The sequence below is a fragment of the Thamnophis sirtalis genome, unplaced genomic scaffold, assembly GCF_051295495.1.
Source record: "Thamnophis sirtalis isolate CommonGarterSnake01/CBP01778 unplaced genomic scaffold, rThaSir2_p1.2 scaffold_7, whole genome shotgun sequence".
NCBI lineage: Eukaryota > Metazoa > Chordata > Lepidosauria > Squamata > Natricidae > Thamnophis > Thamnophis sirtalis.
In genome coordinates, this window is record NW_028261387.1 from 22,698,961 (window position 1) to 22,719,762 (window position 20,802).

Sequence of the window (20,802 nt, forward strand, 5' to 3'; positions counted from 1 at the left end):
GGATTCAGCAATCCTTTGAATGTATGAATTGCCCTAAATGTGTGAAAAATGTCCAGATTTTTAGAGGGTGTGTGTGATTTCTATCTGAATTTACTATAGATTCCAATACTGAGAACATGACAGTTATTGTCAGTAGGCAGTAAGTATTGCCAGAAAGAAACAAAACAAAGTAGAGATAGAAAAGGAATATCATTTGTCTTCTCTTACTCAAGGATGCTAGTGATTTTATAAATAATGGCAAAACTATCCTATTCTAAAATTGTTTTCAATTATAGCAGCTGTGGTGTTTTCTAGTGTAATTAGTAGATTGTTCTTGTATTTACATTAGAGAAGTATTTCAAGAGGCTAGTCTTAGATACCATTGTAACTTGGACAGGTATTTTCATCATTCTATTTTAAATTTAATTCTTTCAAACTACAGAACCGACAAAAATTTTTCAGGATTGAATCATCATCATCATCATTTTAGCCATTATCTACCCACTGCAGGATGAAGACCTCTTCTGCTTGTTTTCCAACCAATATGATCCTGAGCTTTCCTTTGCCAATTGGGCCTGCAGTTGTCATCTATCAATCTTGTTTTAGGTCTCTTTCGTGGATGCTTTTTATCAAGTAGGATCCACTCTGTGACTGCCTTAGTCCACCTGCCATCAGTTCCTCTTGTTATGTGACCAGCCCATTTCCATTTCAATTATTTTACTCTCTTGATGATGTTGTAGCCTTTTGTTTGTTCTCTAATCCATGTGCAGGTCTTTTTATCTTGTCTTCTAATACCGAGCATGAATCTTGCCATTTTGTATTGATTGGATCATGCAAGACTTTAACCTGGAGAATGATATGACTAAAAACTCCTTTTAAAAAAAGGTTGTGAATACAGTTTCATGGCACTCTTTATAAAATCCTTTTAAATATTGGTGGTTCCATTCCTGGGAATATTGTTAGTATTGACATGACCCAGTTGGTCAAGTTTAACTGCAGTTCTGGATATTTAGTTCTGTCCCCATTTGTCCTGCTAGATGACCCAAACTTGTAATCCAGTATTTTTTAATCTAAATTTCTTGTTTTTGTGCATTCAGAATAGGAGTTATAATGTGCAGGCATTATTCTCTCCAATAGCTTTATGAGAAACAAATTTGCTTCCATCTCACATTCTAACCACCGAGAAAAGTCACAGGTATGAATGATATGTAAAGCAGTGTGATATTCACAGGTTAGATTTTAACCAGCTGGACACATTTTTTTACAGATTTTTTTAAAGTCATCCCCAAACAACATATTAATATCTAAAGAGGCAGGGACTTCTCTTCACATGTACACATTTCTCATATTTCTGAGAATTTCAAGAATTTCACAATTGCTTATCATCATATTTCTGGTTCACTTACTATTGTACACTATTATTTCTTTTGAATAGAAAAGTTTAAGCTGTTTTTGCATTTGATAAAGCAATGTTTAGGCCAATGATGGAGAACCTTTTCGGCACTGAGTGCCAAAAAGGGAGTGCACATGCACACATGCTCGTTGGAACTGCAACATAGAAAATGCTACCCAGGGGGCATGTATATGCCCAAAAATAAACTTCTGGGTTACTGGCACGCATGTATGCAATGATCAGCTGAACGGCGCAGATGCTCATGCCAGAAAATGAAAGACCAGCTCTTCCACTTTCCAGCACTGCTGCATGCACAAAGGCCAGCTGATCATCATCTGTGCATGCGCACCAGAAACCCAAAAGAGGAACGGGCAACGCCAGGTGACATGGCCCCGCGTACCACTTCAGGCATGCATGCCATAGTTTTGCCATCACAGGTTTCGGCAGTGATTTTGTACTGATATTGTAATTGAAAGTGATGAGTATATGGATGGTTCTTAGCTTGTAAATTGTATAAATCTAAAAGTCAGCTGACATGCATTCATTCATGAAGATGAATCAGATCCCGGCACAAGGACTTCTCTATACTGGTAGTTTTCATGTTAGCATCTCTTTAGGCAAAGGTTTCCAGCAAATAAAGTAATCATCACTTCAACTAGAAGGCAAAGAGATCATGAGTGAAAACAACTAAAATCTTGTCTTATTTGGCAAATGGCACACCAATGCAAGCTGGCAGCCATTTAGTAAATGAATGCTTTAAAAAAAAGTGTTAGTAATTTTTGTAAGTTTATAACGTTAACATAATAAAAAATGAAATGGCATATGTAGGAGTTTTACTCCATTTTGTTGATCCCTGTAGTATTTTAAGGAATTAATAACTAGAAAAATGAAAATTTAAAAATTACACATATAAATATGTTTAAATTAACTTGCTCTTTTAATCAGAAGCTTTTTGTTTGTGTAATATAATTATTATGTTTTGGGTTTTCTTGTAATTGCCTTAAAATTGTCTTAAAATCAAGAAATTGATTTGGCAATGAGAAATTACTAATTTTTATTTACATAAGAAATGTGTATGAGAGTCATTGTTTTCTTTGTCACAGCATTTTAACATAGCACAGCCAAACTTTGTGTTACTACATTGTGTTTCACACTAAATTTTAAAAATATCAAACACATAGTCAGTTCCTATCAGAGATCTTTTGATGCTTTTCAATCACTCCTTGTGCTAGATTAAACCTTTTTAAAATAAAGATTTTTTTTTCAAATCCTTCTAATTAAACTGTATTCTATCCCTGAAGTATCACTGAATTTTTCAACCTGTTATCCATTCATTCTGTATTCTCTCCCCCACCCCCTAATTTAGACTTCATGTCCAGGATTCATGTCCTCATTTTTACACTGAATATCCTCCAGCATATTGATGATATTCATTAAAGAAGCTATGATGTTACTCAGTTTTAGTCATAGTTGATGGAAGACCAGTATTTCATCAAAGTGCTCCAACTATTTAAATAAAGTATTGTAGAATAATTATCTTGATTCCATTTTGACAGAAATAATTAAAGTAGGAAGAATTATATTATGGGTATGGAAGTAAGGTTGGGCACACTCCAAAAATATTTGGAAGAACTGTTTCAGATCTGATTCAACAAAGAATACATTCCAAGAAACGGTCTGCAATAATCAGTTTAGTATTTATTTATCACTATATACTATAAATCTGTCAGTAATAGGGAAATTCATCAATAAATACACAGGACCATAAGGGGGCTTTGCTAAGGCCCAGGTAACATGGCACAGATTCTGCTTGTGTCTGCGTTGTTCTAAACTTCATATGAATGATGCAGGTTTTCTGAAGTTACAAGGAAGGAAGGAAGGAAGGAAGGAAGGAAGGAAGGAAGGAAGGAAGGAAGCCTATATTAAAATTAGTTGCATCTAAATATGGTATATAATGGGAAAATACATATAAAATATGTTAAGAATAATTGATTCCAAAGATGTAAATTGTGTATAATTATTAAAAGAGAAACATACTTCAAAAATGGTACCCTAAGTGTATCCTACCTACTGCTGATTATTTTACTTTTTATCTATAGTCAGATTTTGATCTTATATTTGTAAATGGAAAAGCAAGCTTCTGAGTATTTGCCATTCTGATCTCCAAGGTCTATTATTATTATTACTATTATTAGGTCTCTATTAACATTCCTCCCTGATTGAAACAATTGACTGAACTGAGAGCTGTAGTTTTTGCCACAAAAAAAATCATCAGGACTTTTAGCATGTATTTAGTCAAATTTGACTCTACAATAAAGTCCCTCTATTTAGACTCTAATCCTCCATCCTAACCTTCTAATTGCTTCATAGCCTTCAGCTCTCAAAATGCCACCTTAGCTGTGGGACAACATTAAAGATACACGGGAACAATCCCATGGATAGCTCAGCAGCTCATCCACTCCTTCCAAGAAGTAATGTAAACAGAATATCAATAAGAAATCAGCCAAACATAGATGGAATTCCCCAGAGATGTTAGGGAAATATCATTTAACTCAACGCATGTGCTATGAATCCATTTCCAATGTTTTAAATTCAAAATGTCCACTACTAGAAATTATGAGGGCCTTGTATAGCTTCAATTAAGGCAAAAATAAATTTTAAAAAAAACACTCAAAACAATTTTGCACTCCATTTTACACCAATAGTCAATCATGTAATACAAACATGAGCTTTGTGGATATAAGAATGTAAATATTTTTACCTTTAAATATAGTTACCTTTAATATGTAGCAGTTTAATAATTATTAAATAAATGTGTAATTATTTAACATATATTTGTGTAAAGGTTTTAGCACAATGAAGGTACTCTGTTTTCCCCAAAATAAGACCTCCCTGGATAATAAGCCCAATCAGGCTTTTGAGCACTTCCACTAAAATAAGCCCTCCCCCAAAAATGAGCCCTCCCTGAAAATATTGCAACACAGCAGCAGCCATGAGGTGACCATGGTTGCTGCCTCCTGCACCTCAAAAATAATAAGACCTCCCCAAAAATAAGGCTCAGTGCTTATTTTGGAGGTCAAAAGAAAATAAGACCCTGTCTTATTTTTGGGGACACACGATAGTTTTTAATATCGTATGACGTAAAGTCAGTGTATTGCTTATTCAAACTGATTTTTTTTTAAAAAAATATTTAATCTGATTGAAATTTTCCAATTTGCACCTGGTCTGACAGATTGTATGGTATCTTTAGAAAAGTAGCACAGCAAGGAGTGAAATATTGCATGAGGAAAACTGAAAAAATCTCTTCATGCCTGGGTAATAATGAATTCACTTGGCAAATCACAGCACTGCTGTCAGTAGCGTGCTCTGCAACTTAGTAAGGTAGCACTAAGGACTTTGTATTCTATGATCTTTCCTGTCCAAGCTTGGCATAAAAAATATATCAAAAGAGTTGTTTTCTGTGCAGAATATGATAAAGCTACTTTTAACCCTGATCTTTTAAGACTACGGAGTGCTCAAATGTGTGAGCACTCTGATTTGCTTTAGAGTTTTGTAAAATGTGCCTACTATGCATTTGTTGAAACTAAGATGTTCCCCGAGTGTTGGCAACCAGGTCAAGATGTTGGCCCCAAGGATGTGATTGAAGCCTTGCCTATATTTTGTACGTGGGGTTTCAATTGCAACACTATGGCCACTTATCTTGAGTATTTTTGCCACACCTGACGGGCACTCCTGGTTAAAAAAGATTCTCAACTGTACAGGAGTCTCAGTCCTAAGGATGAGGTGGTTGCTAATTGTCAGCTGTACATTTTTTGCTGCTGACACTTGCTGTGGGATATATTTCTGCTGCTGTTCTCACTTCAGATAGTGCTGTTGAATGTAACACTTTAATGAAGTTGTAGCAAGCTGCGCAGTCACAATTCAATTTCTGCATTTTGCTCTGTTTTTTCCTTCATTGAAAGTTAGCTACTCAAAATGAAACCCACAAATCTCTATTTACATATATAGCAAGATGAGAGAATTATACCAGAGAGTTGTTTTTTTTTAAAAAAAAGTTTATCTTCTGCTTTTTCTCCTGAATTATAAAATAGTATTCACATGAAGTTTTAAGATTTGTACAATCAGTGGATAATGTATTAATATAATTCTGTACTGATAAATCAGGGAAATCTGGAGATGATTGAAAAAATACAAGCAGTGCATATAGTGGATTGGGCCAGTCCACCAGCTTTATCTCTAGCCTTTTGTACACTTTCTACTTTTCAGGAAAATTATTGAGAAATTATCTTTTTTTTTTCCAATTTGACACTTACCTTTTTGTTTTATGCTTTTGAACCATTTGGACATAACCTTAATGCAAAATGTACTTTTTAAATTGAATTGCAAAGAAGAAATAAGAATCAATGTCTGTGTCTCTGTTTAATTAGGCTTAATATTTGTTTAACTATGAGAATCGAATGCTATCTAAACTGCACTGGTTTGGTCAGTACAAAAGAAGTGCTGAGGTCTGGAGGAACAAGATGTAGTGGTGGTTAATTATGAAACTAGTTACCGGCAAATTAATGGTATATAAATTTGCCAAGAGTAAAAATGATCTGATCCAGATGATTAGGACAGCAATTCTGTTGAAGGGAGGGGCATTTTGAATTTGTTAAAGCATTGACATATTCAATAGAGTACTCTGGCACTAATTTATACTTTTAACATACAATCCATGAACAAGTTATTGTATGATTATTTTTTTTAAAAAAATGAGGAGGAGGAGGAGGAGGAGGAAGAGGAGGAAGAAAGACAAACTTGAGCCTGTATCATCTGAGGATCTGCCAAATGTCCAAATACTTTAAATCTGCAGTCACCAATCGGTGGTCTGCAAGAAAATTTTGGTGCTTCACAGAAAAATTATTTTCATTTTTTATTTTGCACTAAATACTATTTATCTTTTTTTAAAAATCATATTAGTGGTCCGCAGGATTAAAAATTATGAATTTAGTGGTCTGAGGTCTGAAAGGTTGGTAACCCCTACTTTAAGTAGCTAAGAGACAATGTTTAATTAACCCTCCCTGTTAATAAAATAACACAGGATAAATGTCGGTCCGGAGATAGATAACCTAGTGCAGTGTCTATTGAAGCCTCTTTTGCAGCTTGTGGCACATAAATCTGTTTTGAGGGGATAATAGAGTCTGAATTAACCAGAGTTTTAGGAACAACAAATATGTGCATCATATTTACTTCATCATCAGGGAATCCCACACCTCTTAAGAATAACTGCCTCTGCATTTAAAACAATTTAAACCCCGTCTTCTTTTTATTCAGTATGTTCAGCCAAGGCACCAAAATAGCTATTATAGTTTTTAAAAATGTGGTTGCCCCTATGCAGCAGCATTTAGATAAAATAAAAGAAGGGGGGAAAGGGAGGATGAGGAGAAGAAGAAGAGGAAGGAGAAAGAAGAGAAGGAAGAGGGAGGAGGAGGAGGAGGAGGAGGAGGAGGAAGATGGAAGAAGAAGAAAGAAAAAGAAAGAACTTCTCCACTATTCTGTTTCCTGCAGGGCAACATGTAGGGCATGAATGCATCATTTTGCTTTCATCTCTTTCCAGGAACAGATATTAGAGAGATGCTCTCTCCACCTATTGAGGTTCCAGTGTGCACAGTGGGGAAAGAATGAGGGCTGCGAAGAAAATAAGGCATAGTCCATGTTCTTGTATGCAGAAATCCCTTCTTAGAGTGCTTAAATCTGGCAACAATCCACACTCTGCTCCCTTTAAAGACTCCCAGAGGACTAAAAGTGGCTTTGCACAGCTTGGTCCTTCCAAGTGTTTACCGTGTCATTTGTTGTTACGCAGCACTTCAAATGTAAGTCTCCTTGGGAAAAATCAATCACTGAAACTGTGCCCACATGTAAACAAATTGTATTGTAGAAATAAACAGGAGACATTGTCCAATTCTTTTCCCATCTCTAGGAAGCAGAATGGAGCAATGGCCCTCCTATCTACTGAGAAATGGTACTTAGCATAAATTTTAAAAGGCAAAAAATTAAAAAAGGCATGAAAATTGCTGGACGGTTGCTTTCTAAGGAGGCAGCATAAAAAGGGTGCTGTTCTGAGGCTAGATTCAATAAACATTCCTTGCACTCCTTTCTGTCCTGGAAGACTGCCTTGAATTGATCGGTGTGTGTTGATGTAGCCTTGCAACAACTCTTGTGAAAGAAAGCTGGTTAGAATTATTTCCTATTGATTCTGCTGATGTATAATTTTTGTAGAGCTGTTTAACCAAGGGAGCTTAATACATAAAATTAGAGCTGGGCGGGGAGGGTTCTTCATATACTGATGATCATTAGAAGACCACACTGTATTACTGACCATCTAAATATTGATTCCTCCTAACTTTGGAGGTTCTGTTGGCAAGAGGCAGAAAAGAGAAAGTGATGTGTATTTGAAAATATATTAATATCTGGAAAATATGAGACACAGAAAAAAGTGGGGAGAGGGAGATGTCAGAAAGAAAACTAGAAAAAAGAGCATGAGAAAGAAAGGGAACAACAAGTCCTTTCCATTCACTTCAGCTGAGGCCTGGCTACCATTTACCTTTGATGCTATGTGAAATGATTTAACATATTACCCTCTGTTAGCAATCCCCTTGATAGAAAAAAAACGACCTTATTGGAAAATATTTATGCTCTAGCTAGGACAGCCATGATGGTCCAATTTCTAGTAAGAGGGAATGGGAAATCCTTGTTTCTTTTCCTTTACTTTCCTCTGCAGGAATAAAATTTCAAGAAGATATAAGTGACATTTTGTAGGGGGCTATTGTAAGGTAACTTTGGAGGTTCTGTTGGCAAGACACTGAGCTTGTTGATCAGAAAGGTCGGCAGTTTGGCGGTTCAAATTCCTAGTGCCATGTAACGGAGTCAACTCCGGTTACTTGTCCCAGCTTCTGCCAACTTAGCAGTTCGAAATGCAAGTAGAAAAATAGGGACCATCTTTGGTGGGAAGGTAACAGCTTTCCATAGGCCTTTGGTGTTGAGTCATGCCGGCAACATGACCATGGAGATATCTTCAAACAGCGCTGTCTCTTCGGCTTTGAAATGGAGATGAGCACCTCCCCCTAGAGTCAGCAACAACTAGCACATATGTGCGAGAGGAGTCTTTACCTTTACTTTTTATTGTAAGGTAAGTACTGGTTGAAATCAGGCATTCCTGGTTATAATCAAGCCATCCAAAGTAGTCCCACAGTGAGATGAGCAGCAAATATATTTAACAAATAAATAATCAGAAATAATTACTTCTTACAATGAAAAACTGAAAGATGAGAGCTCACATCTCTATCCACCTATAAGGTGGAAAGTAATACATGTTTGTGGGAATGTTGTACACCCATGTCCTTCCTGGCTGTATGCAACCCCTGAAAGATGAGGAGTAAAACTATATCCATTACACTATGACGCCGCTATAATTTATAACTCAGCTCTGGGAAAGCCCAGGTTTCAACCTATGTTGTTCTATGAAATCCTTTCTGTAATCTTGGACCAGTCACTATTTTTCAGCCTAAACTAACTAATTAGACTTTTATGAAGATAAGATGAGTTGGATAAAATTCATGAACATTTATTACAGGGATACTACAGTAGTAAGTTTACTAGGGCAGATTCAAGTAAAGAATCTTTTTCCTCCAACTTCAGTACTGTGTAAAAGTAGACACAAAGTATTCAAATATAGAAACATTCCTCACAGAAAAAGTCATTCCTTGATATGTGATGAAACAATCAGAATTCCTGAAATACATGCAGCTCTGTAAGACTAAATGTTGTATTAACCAAAACACAATGTAGAATGCTAATAGAGCCCCTCAGATATAGTAGTTCATGTTGAAGTTCTCAGTTTCAGTGGGTCCTAAAATTTATTTTTCTGGATATTACAATTTTGGAACAAGGATGGTGGTTGTTTGGGATAATATGATATGAAATCCAATTCATCTGAAAGCTACTGGATCAGGAAAGGTACCTTATGGAAATATCCTATTGTTAACAATGATGACATTGTTAAATTAATTAGCTTAAAGGAATTTCATGAATAAGTAAATCTTTAATTGCTTTGTGTTCTTTTATTTCAGTTTCTCCAAAGATAAGTCATATCTCAAATGATATTGTGGCAAATGAAGGAAGCAACATCACATTGGCCTGCTTAGCTACAGGGAAACCTGATCCTTCCATCTCTTGGAGACATATTTCTCCATCAGGTATGCTTTAACAATTATTATTTTCCTTGTTCTCACTCTGTTGAATACAAGCCAACAAAAAGAATCCATTTGCTCAGGAACCTAGAATAGTGTTTCTCTGAGAAATTTGGAAGCAATAAAAAAATCTCGAAACCTGTTTGAAAATCGGTAATTAAATCCCACTCAATGAGACACAATGGTGAATCTTTCTGATGTCAGTAATTTTTTAAAAAAATAGTCATTGAAACTTTTTTTTAACTTTAAGGTATTTTGTTTATTAATCACTTGTTTTTATGTATAAATTAAACAATTTTCTGGCCAAAGTATATGTATTATGTATAGAAAAATGAAAAAAAAAACCTGAGAAAAAATCACATTGGTTTTCAAATACAGTTTTCATACCAGCCATGATGCTAGCCCATTTTGTGGGCAAGATCTCTTCTTCAAATATCTAGGAATAATGGAACAATCCAACTTGCACAATTAGTAGACAAAAATGAAGTGACATATTGGTAGCATAGTATGAGACAGGCCATCTTTAGGTAAAGGCTGGCTGAGTAAGTACTTGTCCTGGGTACCAAAGTTTAGAGGACATCAAATACTGCCCCTCCTGAATCATTCTAAAAATGATTCTAAAAAAACCAATAATTTCCAGTGGCTGGAGGTGGCACTATCAATCAGTGTAGGTTAGGGGCCTCCTTTGCCCTTCAACCAGGACTGAGACCAGAACATTGCCCAGTTGTCCAAGTTTGGCCTTCCCTTGATGGAAGCAGCATGGCAAGAAATTGTAGTCCTCTTGCCTGATTTATAGAATTATGTTTTCCCTCTGATAGGATATGAATGTTATACATTGTATTGAAATATGAAGAGTTATTTTGCATTTACCTGTAACAATGGAAAGAAAGTTAAGGAGATTCAATTAAGCAACCTTTAAAAGTGGCAATCCTGTATCATTATCTTATTACTTTGTACTGTATACTCCCTCAAACCCACGTGGATGCTGAGGCTCTTTTAATTTTTTAAATACACAGATTTGTTAAATGTATATGGTATGAGGATACTGTCATTATAATCATAAGCTCTGCTTTCCCCCACCCTTGAGTAAAATAGAAGTGTAAAATCTACTAGATAGCATCAAATAATGTCTTTGGCGCTGTCTACTGTAATGATTGTCCAGAGTTTTGCAGTCCAGAGATGATGGCTTAACTTTCTATGGTACTCATTCAGCGAATGCATAGGCGCACAAATATACGTATACATATATGTCTATGACAATTCTCCACAACCAACTCACCATGGCCAATTCACCACAGCCAACTTGTTGTGTTGTGACTCAGCAGATCTCTGCTGTGAGTCTTTTCGGGATACAAGATTCATTATGCAGCTGGGGCTTGTTAGAGGCAGATAAAAGGATGGATGCTGCCACGCCCTAGTCACAGGAGTCAACGTTCCTTCGTGCGTACAACATTGCTTGATACACTTGGATAAGTGCTTTGGTGTTTCCTGTAACCCTGATTCAAGGCTACACTTGGAGAAGTGCATTGCTTGTAAGAGTTGTTTTGTTTTTCATTCCATTATCTAGTCAGAGACTGTATTTATGTTATTTTTGGGCTCAAAGCCAGTCTGAACCGAGAACTGATAAAAAGACTTCCTTTTAAGTTTATTCGTCTTGCCGTTTGTTAAGAGCCATGAAGGGGGGACAGAACATTGTTGCAAGACAACTTACTGCGAGACAAGGGTTACACTAAGATCAAAGAAATGGTAGACTAGTATCATTAAAGAAGGGATGAAAAAGGAGGGACAGAATGAAATCTGAATGACAAAAAGTAAAATATTTTTATTTGTTTTAAATAATTAAATAGAATTATCAAATTGTCCCTCAAAGAGTTGTCCCATGGTGAGTTGGCTGTGATGAGTTGACCGGAATGAGTTGGCTGTGGCAAATTTGTCCCGTTACAGCTACAGCTACATACATAGACACAGACACACATATACATGCACATGCAAAGACACATATACACAGATGGAAAGACAAAACCACATATTACAGATCTGCAAGTCATTGGCAGAGCCCTATGTTCAATAATACAATACAATAGCAAAGTTGGAAGGGACCTTGGAGGTCTTCTAGTCCAACCCCCTGCCTAGGCAGGAAACCCTATACTATTTCAGACAAACGGCTATCCAAAATCTTCTTAAAGACTTCCAATGTTGGGGCATTCACAACATCTGGAGGCAAGCTGTTCCACTGATTAATTGTTCTGTCAGGAAATTTCTCCTCAGTTCTAAGTTGCTTCTCTCCTTGATTAGTTTCCACCCATTGCTTTTTCTTCTGCCCTCAGGTGCCTTGGAGAATAGTTTGACTCCCTCTTCTTTGTGGCAACCCCTGAGATATTGGAACACTGCTATCATGTTTCCCCTGGCCCTTCTTTTCATTAAACTAGACTCCAGTCCCCTATAATAAACATGCAAGGAAGATGATACTGGAAAATGAGTGCTATTTCTAATCTCATCTTGTAACTGGGAGTTAATAAGCCTTTGGAGAATGGGAGAACAGTGGTTATCTTACTTCACTCTTCCACAGGTTCTGACATAAAAATGGTTGGCCTAAAGTGATGAAGCAAATAAAAGGAGATTCCCCATTTCAATATAGCTGGCTTCTGAATAACAATGGCCTTTCTGAAAATAATATTGTGGTTGCCCTCTTTTTCTTACAACAGATATACAGGTAGTCCTCAACCTATGACCATTGATTTAACCATCATTCGAAGTTGCAGCAGAACTGAAACAAGTGACTTGCGGTTTTCACACATGCAATTGTTGTAGCATCCCCAATTGTTATCTGATCAAAATTTGGCTCTTGACAGCTGGCATGTATTTATGATGGTTGCACTGTGCTATTGTTGTGTGATCACCATTTGTAAACTTCTCAGCTGACCTCTGACAAGCAAAGTCCATGAGGAAAGCTAGACTCGCCTAATGACTGCATGGTTCACTTAATAACTGCAGTGATTTGCTTTACCACTGTGGCAAAAAGGTTGCAAAATGGGAAAGACTCACTTAACTACTGCCTTGCTTAGGAACAGAATTTTTGGGCTCAGTTGTGATCATAAGTCGAGGACTATCTTAAATGGCTTATAACAATTTTGTCCAATTGCCATGAAAAGTAACTCTGTTTTGGTTCTATCCTTATTTCTCTATTTCAGTCCTGTGCCTCCCTATCAGACCTAGATTTAATCCCCCTGGAAAGGGTCTAATGTGATTTAAGGCAACATCTGTTGGGTCAGGATAAAATTCTGTAAAATCCAGGCTTCTGTGTAACTCTGGAAGAAAATGGGATATTATCCTCTTTCCATTTTTTAATTCCAACAGCTGGATGATAAGATTCTAGAGCTAATAGACACCTATCAAGGCGAGTAGCCATCGAAAGGCTAACCTTTATTTTTTTTAAATTATCTCAACATAATAGGTCTTTCAAAATGATTCAAAATACATGATTTAGTCCTTGCTTAAATATGGGTGTTGTTTTTTTTCTGGTCACTGAGCCCAATTTTTTCAAGTTACAATAGAAGCCAGGAAAAAAAAGTGCTAGAAAGATTCCAATGCTTTAAAGCAGAGATGGGGAAACTATGGGCCCTTTATGACTTGTGGATTTCAAATCCCAGCATGGCTAGCTCAGGCATTCTGGGAGTTTAAGTCCACAAGCCATAAAAGGGGCATAGTTCCTCAATCCTGCTTTAAAGAATCAACTTTAAAAGTAGCATCATCTCTTTTTTCTGATCTATGCACAAACCTTTTTTTAAAAAAAAGCAGTATCCTTCAATAAATAGCAGGAGTTGCTTTCAGTGAATAGCAGGAGATGCAATTTGCAATGTTTCTTCCAAAACATTGTTTTAGAATCACTCATCATTCTACTGAATAAAACTAAATCTGATTCCAACCCTCTGGCTTTAGCTCATGATCTAACCCAATATGTTTGAGACTTATTTCTTCAAAATACTCCACCAACTGAAACAGAGGCATTAAAAGAAATATAATATAACCTCAAGATGAGCACATGGAAAATATTGGTTTTGCCTAGGATTTGAACTCTCTTTTCTTTTTTGCCCTTGTTAGAGTTACCTCCCCATCTCATTTTGGAGTAAATTAATAACAAAGAGCCACAAATGATTGTTATACAGCAATAAAATAAAATAACTCAGTATAGTTTACCCTGGTTCATTTGGATCTTACTTAGTTTGACAAATATTTTGATATATTCTATGAATGTCATGTGGATATTACTGGTAGAGTCACATCCTGGTAGGATTGAAAGTAATGCTAATCAGCACTTTACTTTGCAAAGAGGGGCTTGAAAGAATTACTAATAGTGACCTTTCAAAGAGCAACAATTAAACCTTTTTAAGTGACCTCCAACTGAGTAGAAAAATCAGTTACATCATAAAGGTAGTCTTTAGTTAAATGTCAACAAAATTGTGTTGGGAACCTTGGGCAGTCTTCAAAGTGGGAGCTTAAGACAAGAGTTCACCTAATGGTGTTTTCTGTTAAAATTACATTAATGGAACCCTACTGCCATCTTGCAAATCCAGCAGAAAAGCAGGGATTTCCCCAGCAATTGGCTCTTTGATGAGACCAGCACAGTCTTCAAGATTTCTTTAAGCTATAAGTCAATTAAACTCCCATCAAATCCGTAACATGTTTGTGTTTTTTGCAATGAGTCAACAGATAAATTTGGAAAATATGAGTGCAAGTTAAAAAGTTGTAAATGAAAGGGATGTAAAACCAATAAAAATAAAGCCAGAGGTGGTATTCTACCAGTTTGGACCAGTTTGCCTGAGCTGATAGCGGAAATTAGGCATGGCCCCACCAACCTGTTCCGGCATCCCATTTAGGCCCCCCTTTTTTGGCCAAAAGCGCATGCACAGAAGGGTGTGTGAATGCACAGAGGTCACATTTGCAAAGGTAAGTCAATACCACCCCTGAATAAAGTTCTTGTACAAATATTACAGGAAAGCAAGTGATTGCCTTCCACTTTGAAATGATAATGCCAGGCACAAAATTAAAGATTTAAAAGGAATGGGAAAGTTATGCCATAGTGTAATTGATAGAACTGCAAGAAAACAAAACATATTGGGAGTCTAAATGTGAACCTGGCCATTCATAAAATGTCATCTTGTTACCAAGTAAAGGTGTCAGTTACTCGAAGCTTCTTTTATCTACAGTATGTACAGTATAACCAGTGGCAAATGGATTGACATCCAAAGCACTTTTCACTCACTGGGACCAAATAAACATTCACAACAGGATAAGCAACAACTTCCTGTTGGTAACCCAAAGTGGGCCTTCAGATCAAGGTTATCTGATTAAAGGCTTTATATAATGAGTATTGTGGTTGCTAACATCCTCATTTTTGCAGTTGGACAATTGTCCAAACTTAATGGAGATTGCAGTCAGTTGGAATTGACACAAACAATTGCCTCTTTTTTACCTGGAAACAAGGCTTTCATGGAATTCATTATTGCAAGGTATAGCTTGGGAAGCTTTGTTTTTAACTCTGTTAAAACTCAATCAACAATAAGAACAGCTTCAGCTCCTTAGTCTGTTTAATTTTTTTATATTAAATTTCATTCAGGAGCTCAAGATGGTATTCAGATCAGTTTTTCTGCTAATATTTCCTCACAACAAGAGCCCTATGAAGTTGGTTGGTCTGAGAGAGAATGATTTACCAAAAAAAAACAACTATCATATGAACTAGTTCATCATGGCAGATAATGGACAGTAGTGGCATGTGTTTTAGTACTGTGTCTCACAAACACACACAAGTGTATACATTCATATGAGCACTGGAACAATATAAGTACAAAGCCATACATAAAATGGAGCAAAATTATTACAATCTTCACATGGACTTAGCATCACTTCCATAGGTAAATGCCAAGATGACCAAATCCTTCAAACTAGGACATATCTTCTGAATTTTTAGTAGTATCAGTTTTGTCAGGGACTTTGACCTGAACTTGACCGAAGTTATTCCAACACTTCAATGTGGTTGTAAGTCGAGGCCTAACTGTAACTCCTATAGCTAAGTGGAAAATAAAGCATCTACAAATTTATTTATTTTTAATCAAAGGTAAAATTAAAAAAAATAGTTTTAAAGGCATCAGAATTTATTCCAAATGGTCAGCGAGATAACAAAGTAATGGGAATATGTGTAGCAGAAAGAAATTTCCTAGCTTGAAAAAAAAGTAGACACAAAAACACTATGAGAATGGTGTGGAAAATCAAAGGTCTTTTTGGAGCAGACTGCTGTGATCATTGCCTCCTGAATGTCTGAGGTAACATATAAATATATTTAGCACATTATATATCTGACTGGCATTTCTCCAAAAATGTTCTACCAGGTGAAATAAAATTGGGACAAGCAATTTTATGTTTTTGTCCTCTGTACTCTAGACTAATAATGTCCACAGTGATCCAGTCTTACTGCTAATTCCGGCAAATAGTTTGAATACAATGGTAAACTATATTCTTTTAGAAAGCTGATACCACTGAAAAAAATCTAGATGCTGGGTATAAACATGAAATTTGCTAATGTAATGCCAAAATCAAGATTTGGTTTTGTGTATATCAGTAGAGAATATAAATACTTCAGGGGCCTTGTGAAATAAGCAGAAAGTAGATCAATCATAATGTTCTTCCCAGATTTGAAGGGGTGACTACAAGAAAGCAGGTGATATATATTCCATGCTGCTAAGCAAGATGTTGGCTAGCTACCATCCTGGCAGTTTCTTTCTATGAAAATTTCCTCAGATGTTCTATCAGTACTTACAACTATTGAAGAGATGTATTAACAAATGACAACACTGCTGCCTTGGCACACAAAGAAAAATATTGCAATATCAAGGATATAAACTATTTTACCATTTTGTCAGATAGATAGATAAAGCAGATATTCTTGCCTGGTGAGAAGACTCATAGATACCACGAATAGAGGACATGGAAAAGAAGGGCTAGGTACATTTGGTGGACCCAATAATTGACGCTTAGCACAGCTGGAAATGCAAATGAATGACAATATAGAACTTACTCACATTTGTCAAGCTAAACATTTAATCAAACATTAAAAGGGAAATCCAAAATGCAATAACACTTTTGCTATGTCTTTCCTACTGATGAAACAAAGATACTAGAGGATTTGGGTTTTTGTTGAAACTATTAAAGCTATCTTCTGCATATTACAGTGTATACAGGCAGAGAATAGAGGCCTGTAAGTAGATCATATTATATTGACAAATTTATATCTAAGTAGGACAATCAAGAATATGTAGGGTATCTGATGGTACCACAAACAACCATGATTTGTCTGCTTTTAGGAGCAAGTGCTGATGGTAAACTGCAAGCATATCAGGCACAACCTCTTCTTTTTATATTCTTGACCTCATCTGTTGATCAACGGGTTGTGAGAACACTGTTCAGTTTGTTTCAGCTGCTCATCATGAACACATTTCAAGTTAGGCTTGAGAAAATCCATACAGGAACATAAGTTACAATCTAAGAACAACATAGTTTTGATTTGTTTTGTGCATTGTATTGTATGCAGAAGAACAGGTGCAAGCTTTTGATTCAGTTTCTCCTCGCTCTCAAAGCATATTTAAAACTTTTACTTTTTCACCCAATCAACTAAATTATAATTGGGTGATACTGTTGCAAAATATGGTCCAAAATATATTCTCTTAGTATGTTTTCTTAACATGTCTGTGGTATGGGTGAATATTGTGGAATAATAAGGAGCCGACGTGGCACAGTGGTTAAATGCAGCACTGCAGGCTACTTCAGCTGACTGCAGTTCTGTAGTTTGGCTGTTCAAATCTCACCGGCTCAGGGTTGACTCAGCCTTCCATCCTTCCGAGGTGGGTAAAATGAGGACCCGGATTGTTGTTGGGGGCAATATGCTGACTCTGACTCTGTAAACCGCTTAGAGAGGGCTGAAAGCCCTATGAAGCGGTATATAAGTCTAACTGCTATTGCTATTGCTAACTGCTAATTGGAAGCAGAATAGTTTCAAAAAATTCTGAATATGCATTCAGCACTTAAAAGATTGTCTTGTAAATGGTCCTACAAAATCTCTATGAATTGTTGCAGCAAGGCAGGCCATTGCCTTGGACAACGAAATACTGTTTTGTCATCTGAATATATTGGCAACATTCAGAGCAACTCATTTCAAGCTAATTTCTTGATCTATTCTCAGTCATTAAGCAAAACTATAGACTAAATACCTTCAATTCTTATTACTCCCAGATATCTATCACATAGCTCTGCTAAGCTCTTCGTATGAGCTTGCAGTTTAGACAGTATGGTGAGTCTCAATCCCCAAATAATACAATAACTGTAAAATGTAAATATAAATTTGAGTACTAATTAAAATACACAAAGTGTATTCCTCTTGCATTTATACTGCAGATTTCCAGGTGAAATATCACTGTTTGCCTTTCAAATCTTTCATCAATGTAATATACAGTATTGTTACAGTTTTTTTAAAAAAAATAATGACTGGTTGCTTATCTAGAGCAAATGGTTTTTAGAGAGGCTCCCTGATTATGTTCCATAAAGTGTATTTATTGCAGGCATCTTTTTAAGTCTACATTAAATCTACAAAATCATATAACTTTGGTGTGCGCGAGCAAGCATGGCACAGTTTATTTTGACTTGTAACTTTTTGTGCTATTGCAAGCTTATTCACATTTGCTTCCACTACAGATTACAGCTGTATGCTACCTTTAGCAACCACACCCACGGAAGGCAGGCTTTTCAGATTCACTTTTTGCCTCTGTTAAAAGAGTTTGTTGGTGTTGTTTCATTTCACGAAATAGCTGATCTCTCAGTGCATCATTTAATATTTTATCAGATTTGTGATCCTTTGTTATATTCAATGGTCAATGTTCAGATAGCTTACTAAATTCAGCTGCATATGTAATTTTCTCTTTCCAATTTCATTATTGTAACTTAAATATTCTGCAGTCAGTTTTACCACCACCCTGGAAGTTTTTGGGGGGTCACAAACTTAATACCATAAATTGTATGTTTTGCCTTCTATAAAACAGGCATATTTTTTCAACATTTCATTTACCTCAATTGTTCATGTTTCTCTGCATATAATGTTAACGCTCTGTGACAAATCAAACAGATTTTCAGCTGCTTGCTGAAACTTTTTGAAGAACTAACCATAATAAGCCTGCAAGAATGACGTTTACAAGTAGTCACAGTAGTAGATTAATATATGCACAATTAATTCATGATAAAAATAACCCAGTACATGACAATTTCTGCAGTTCCCGTGTGTTCCAGATATTTGTTGGACATTTACTGATCAAATTAGGCTAAGGGAATGTATGTAGCAAGATTAAGAACTATTTTCAGATTTATTAGTGAGGGATGAAATAATTTTGAGTAGAAATTATGTACATAGCTCCAGGTTTTTTTTTAATCTTGTTCGTTGGCAGAGGTTGATTGCACTTTTTTTAGAAAAAAACCTGATAGTCTAACATGAATGAAAATAAACTATAAAGTTATTTTAACTTAGTACATAAATTAGAGCATGCAGCTTTAATGATACTTGTTTAACTTGCAGTCATTATGTAAATTCTGTATTATAAATATTCATTATCCAAAGCTATTATGTAAATCCACCAAATCTACACATTTAGTGTAACACTAGAAGGAACATGGAGCTGAAGCTTGTAATCTGGAAATCTTATATTCTTGAAATGTCATTTGAATAAATTGCAGGTATTAGTTATTTTGTTCTGACATTTAAGTACAAAGTGCAACATCAATAGCTGAAGAATGAAATTGGAATCTTTAAGAAATGGGTTGTCTAAGGCATAATTATGATTCTTAATGCTAGCATGAGCAGTGTGCTTATTGTTTTAGATCTACATGTGAGCATGTAGCTAGAAATTCAGATTGTGGCAACACAATCCAATCTTTTTGAACTTTCCAAGAAGTATTACATTACACTTTATTTTAGAATTGGTTTACTTCATCACATCATTTCACATATTATTTTTTATGATGGTGTATAACTTCGTGATGTGGCATAGACAGCCAGCCATTGTTTGTTTCTTATCTTTATGCAGCTACTAGCTATCCTCTACAACATTGTGTTGAAATATTAATCAAGTTGAGGGCTAGATATTGTAGTATTTTGATTTGGCACAAATGGTTAAAAGGATTACATGGACACATGCTGAGGACATGTCAAGTTGTTGCTCTGAAGCAATGTTAATTTATAAATAAATTAACATACTTGCTTAATCACCAGGCTATTCTTGTAAATTCTACTCTATTGTCAAAGTGAATGAATCATTTAATCTGACATGTATTCAAAGAAACCCTTTTTGTCTTCATTCTGATTTCATCATTAGTCAGAAATTTTAAAGCTGAATTTACTTTTATTTACTTTTAAGGATATAATTCAAAAGCTTTCTCCTTCACTTTGCATTTTAGTAAATACATTTTAAAAGTTTTTTCTTCATTCTATGCCCTAGTAATATAAAACAATTAATTCAATGAATAAGACATAATTCATCAGAATAATCTTGTAAGTGAGAAGCATAATCTTTTATATTCTTGATAGCGTCTGTTTATTGGGGCATGGGATATTCATTGATAAATTTCAGATATCAGAAAATATTGGTGTAAAGACACACTCCATGGGAATCAAAAATACCCCATGATAATGAATGGACCACAGCCAGGAAGTTTGAGTATATTAGTGATAAAGTTCATTGATCTAATTGTGGTACAGATTTTCTGCATGTTTTTCATTGGAGCCACTTCAGAAACTTGGGGTCTTTCAATGGCAACAGCTATTAGACTTACATACCACTTTACAAAGCTTTTACAGCCCACTCTATGCAATTTATATATTGTCATCATATTTCCCCCAACAATCTGGGTCCTCATTTTACTCACCTTGGAAGGCTGGAATGCTAAGTCAACCTTGAGCTTGGTGAGATTTGATCTGCCAAATTACAGGCAGTTGGCAGTCAGCAGAAGTATCCTGCAGTACTGCAATCTAACCACTGCGCCGCAGCGGCTCTTATATTTTATATTTCAAACTTTGCCTTCCCTTTGAAATAATGATATTATAACTAATTCAGAGTTATGTTTGGCGTTACATCTGCATAACATTCTGGATAATCGGTTGCAAGCTGC

At 35.8% G+C, this 20,802-nt stretch overlaps 1 protein-coding gene across 2 annotated transcripts in view; it reads left to right on the plus strand.

Moving 5' to 3' along the window:
* Positions 1–20,802, plus strand: part of NEGR1 (neuronal growth regulator 1) — a 531,321-nt gene that overhangs the window by 335,056 nt on the left and 175,463 nt on the right. For both annotated transcript variants that reach the window (XM_087719471.1, XM_087719472.1), the window contains exon 3: positions 9,481–9,606. In XM_087719471.1, the coding sequence (XP_087575597.1) occupies positions 9,481–9,606 (126 nt within the window). The remainder of the gene's footprint in view (positions 1–9,480; positions 9,607–20,802) is intronic.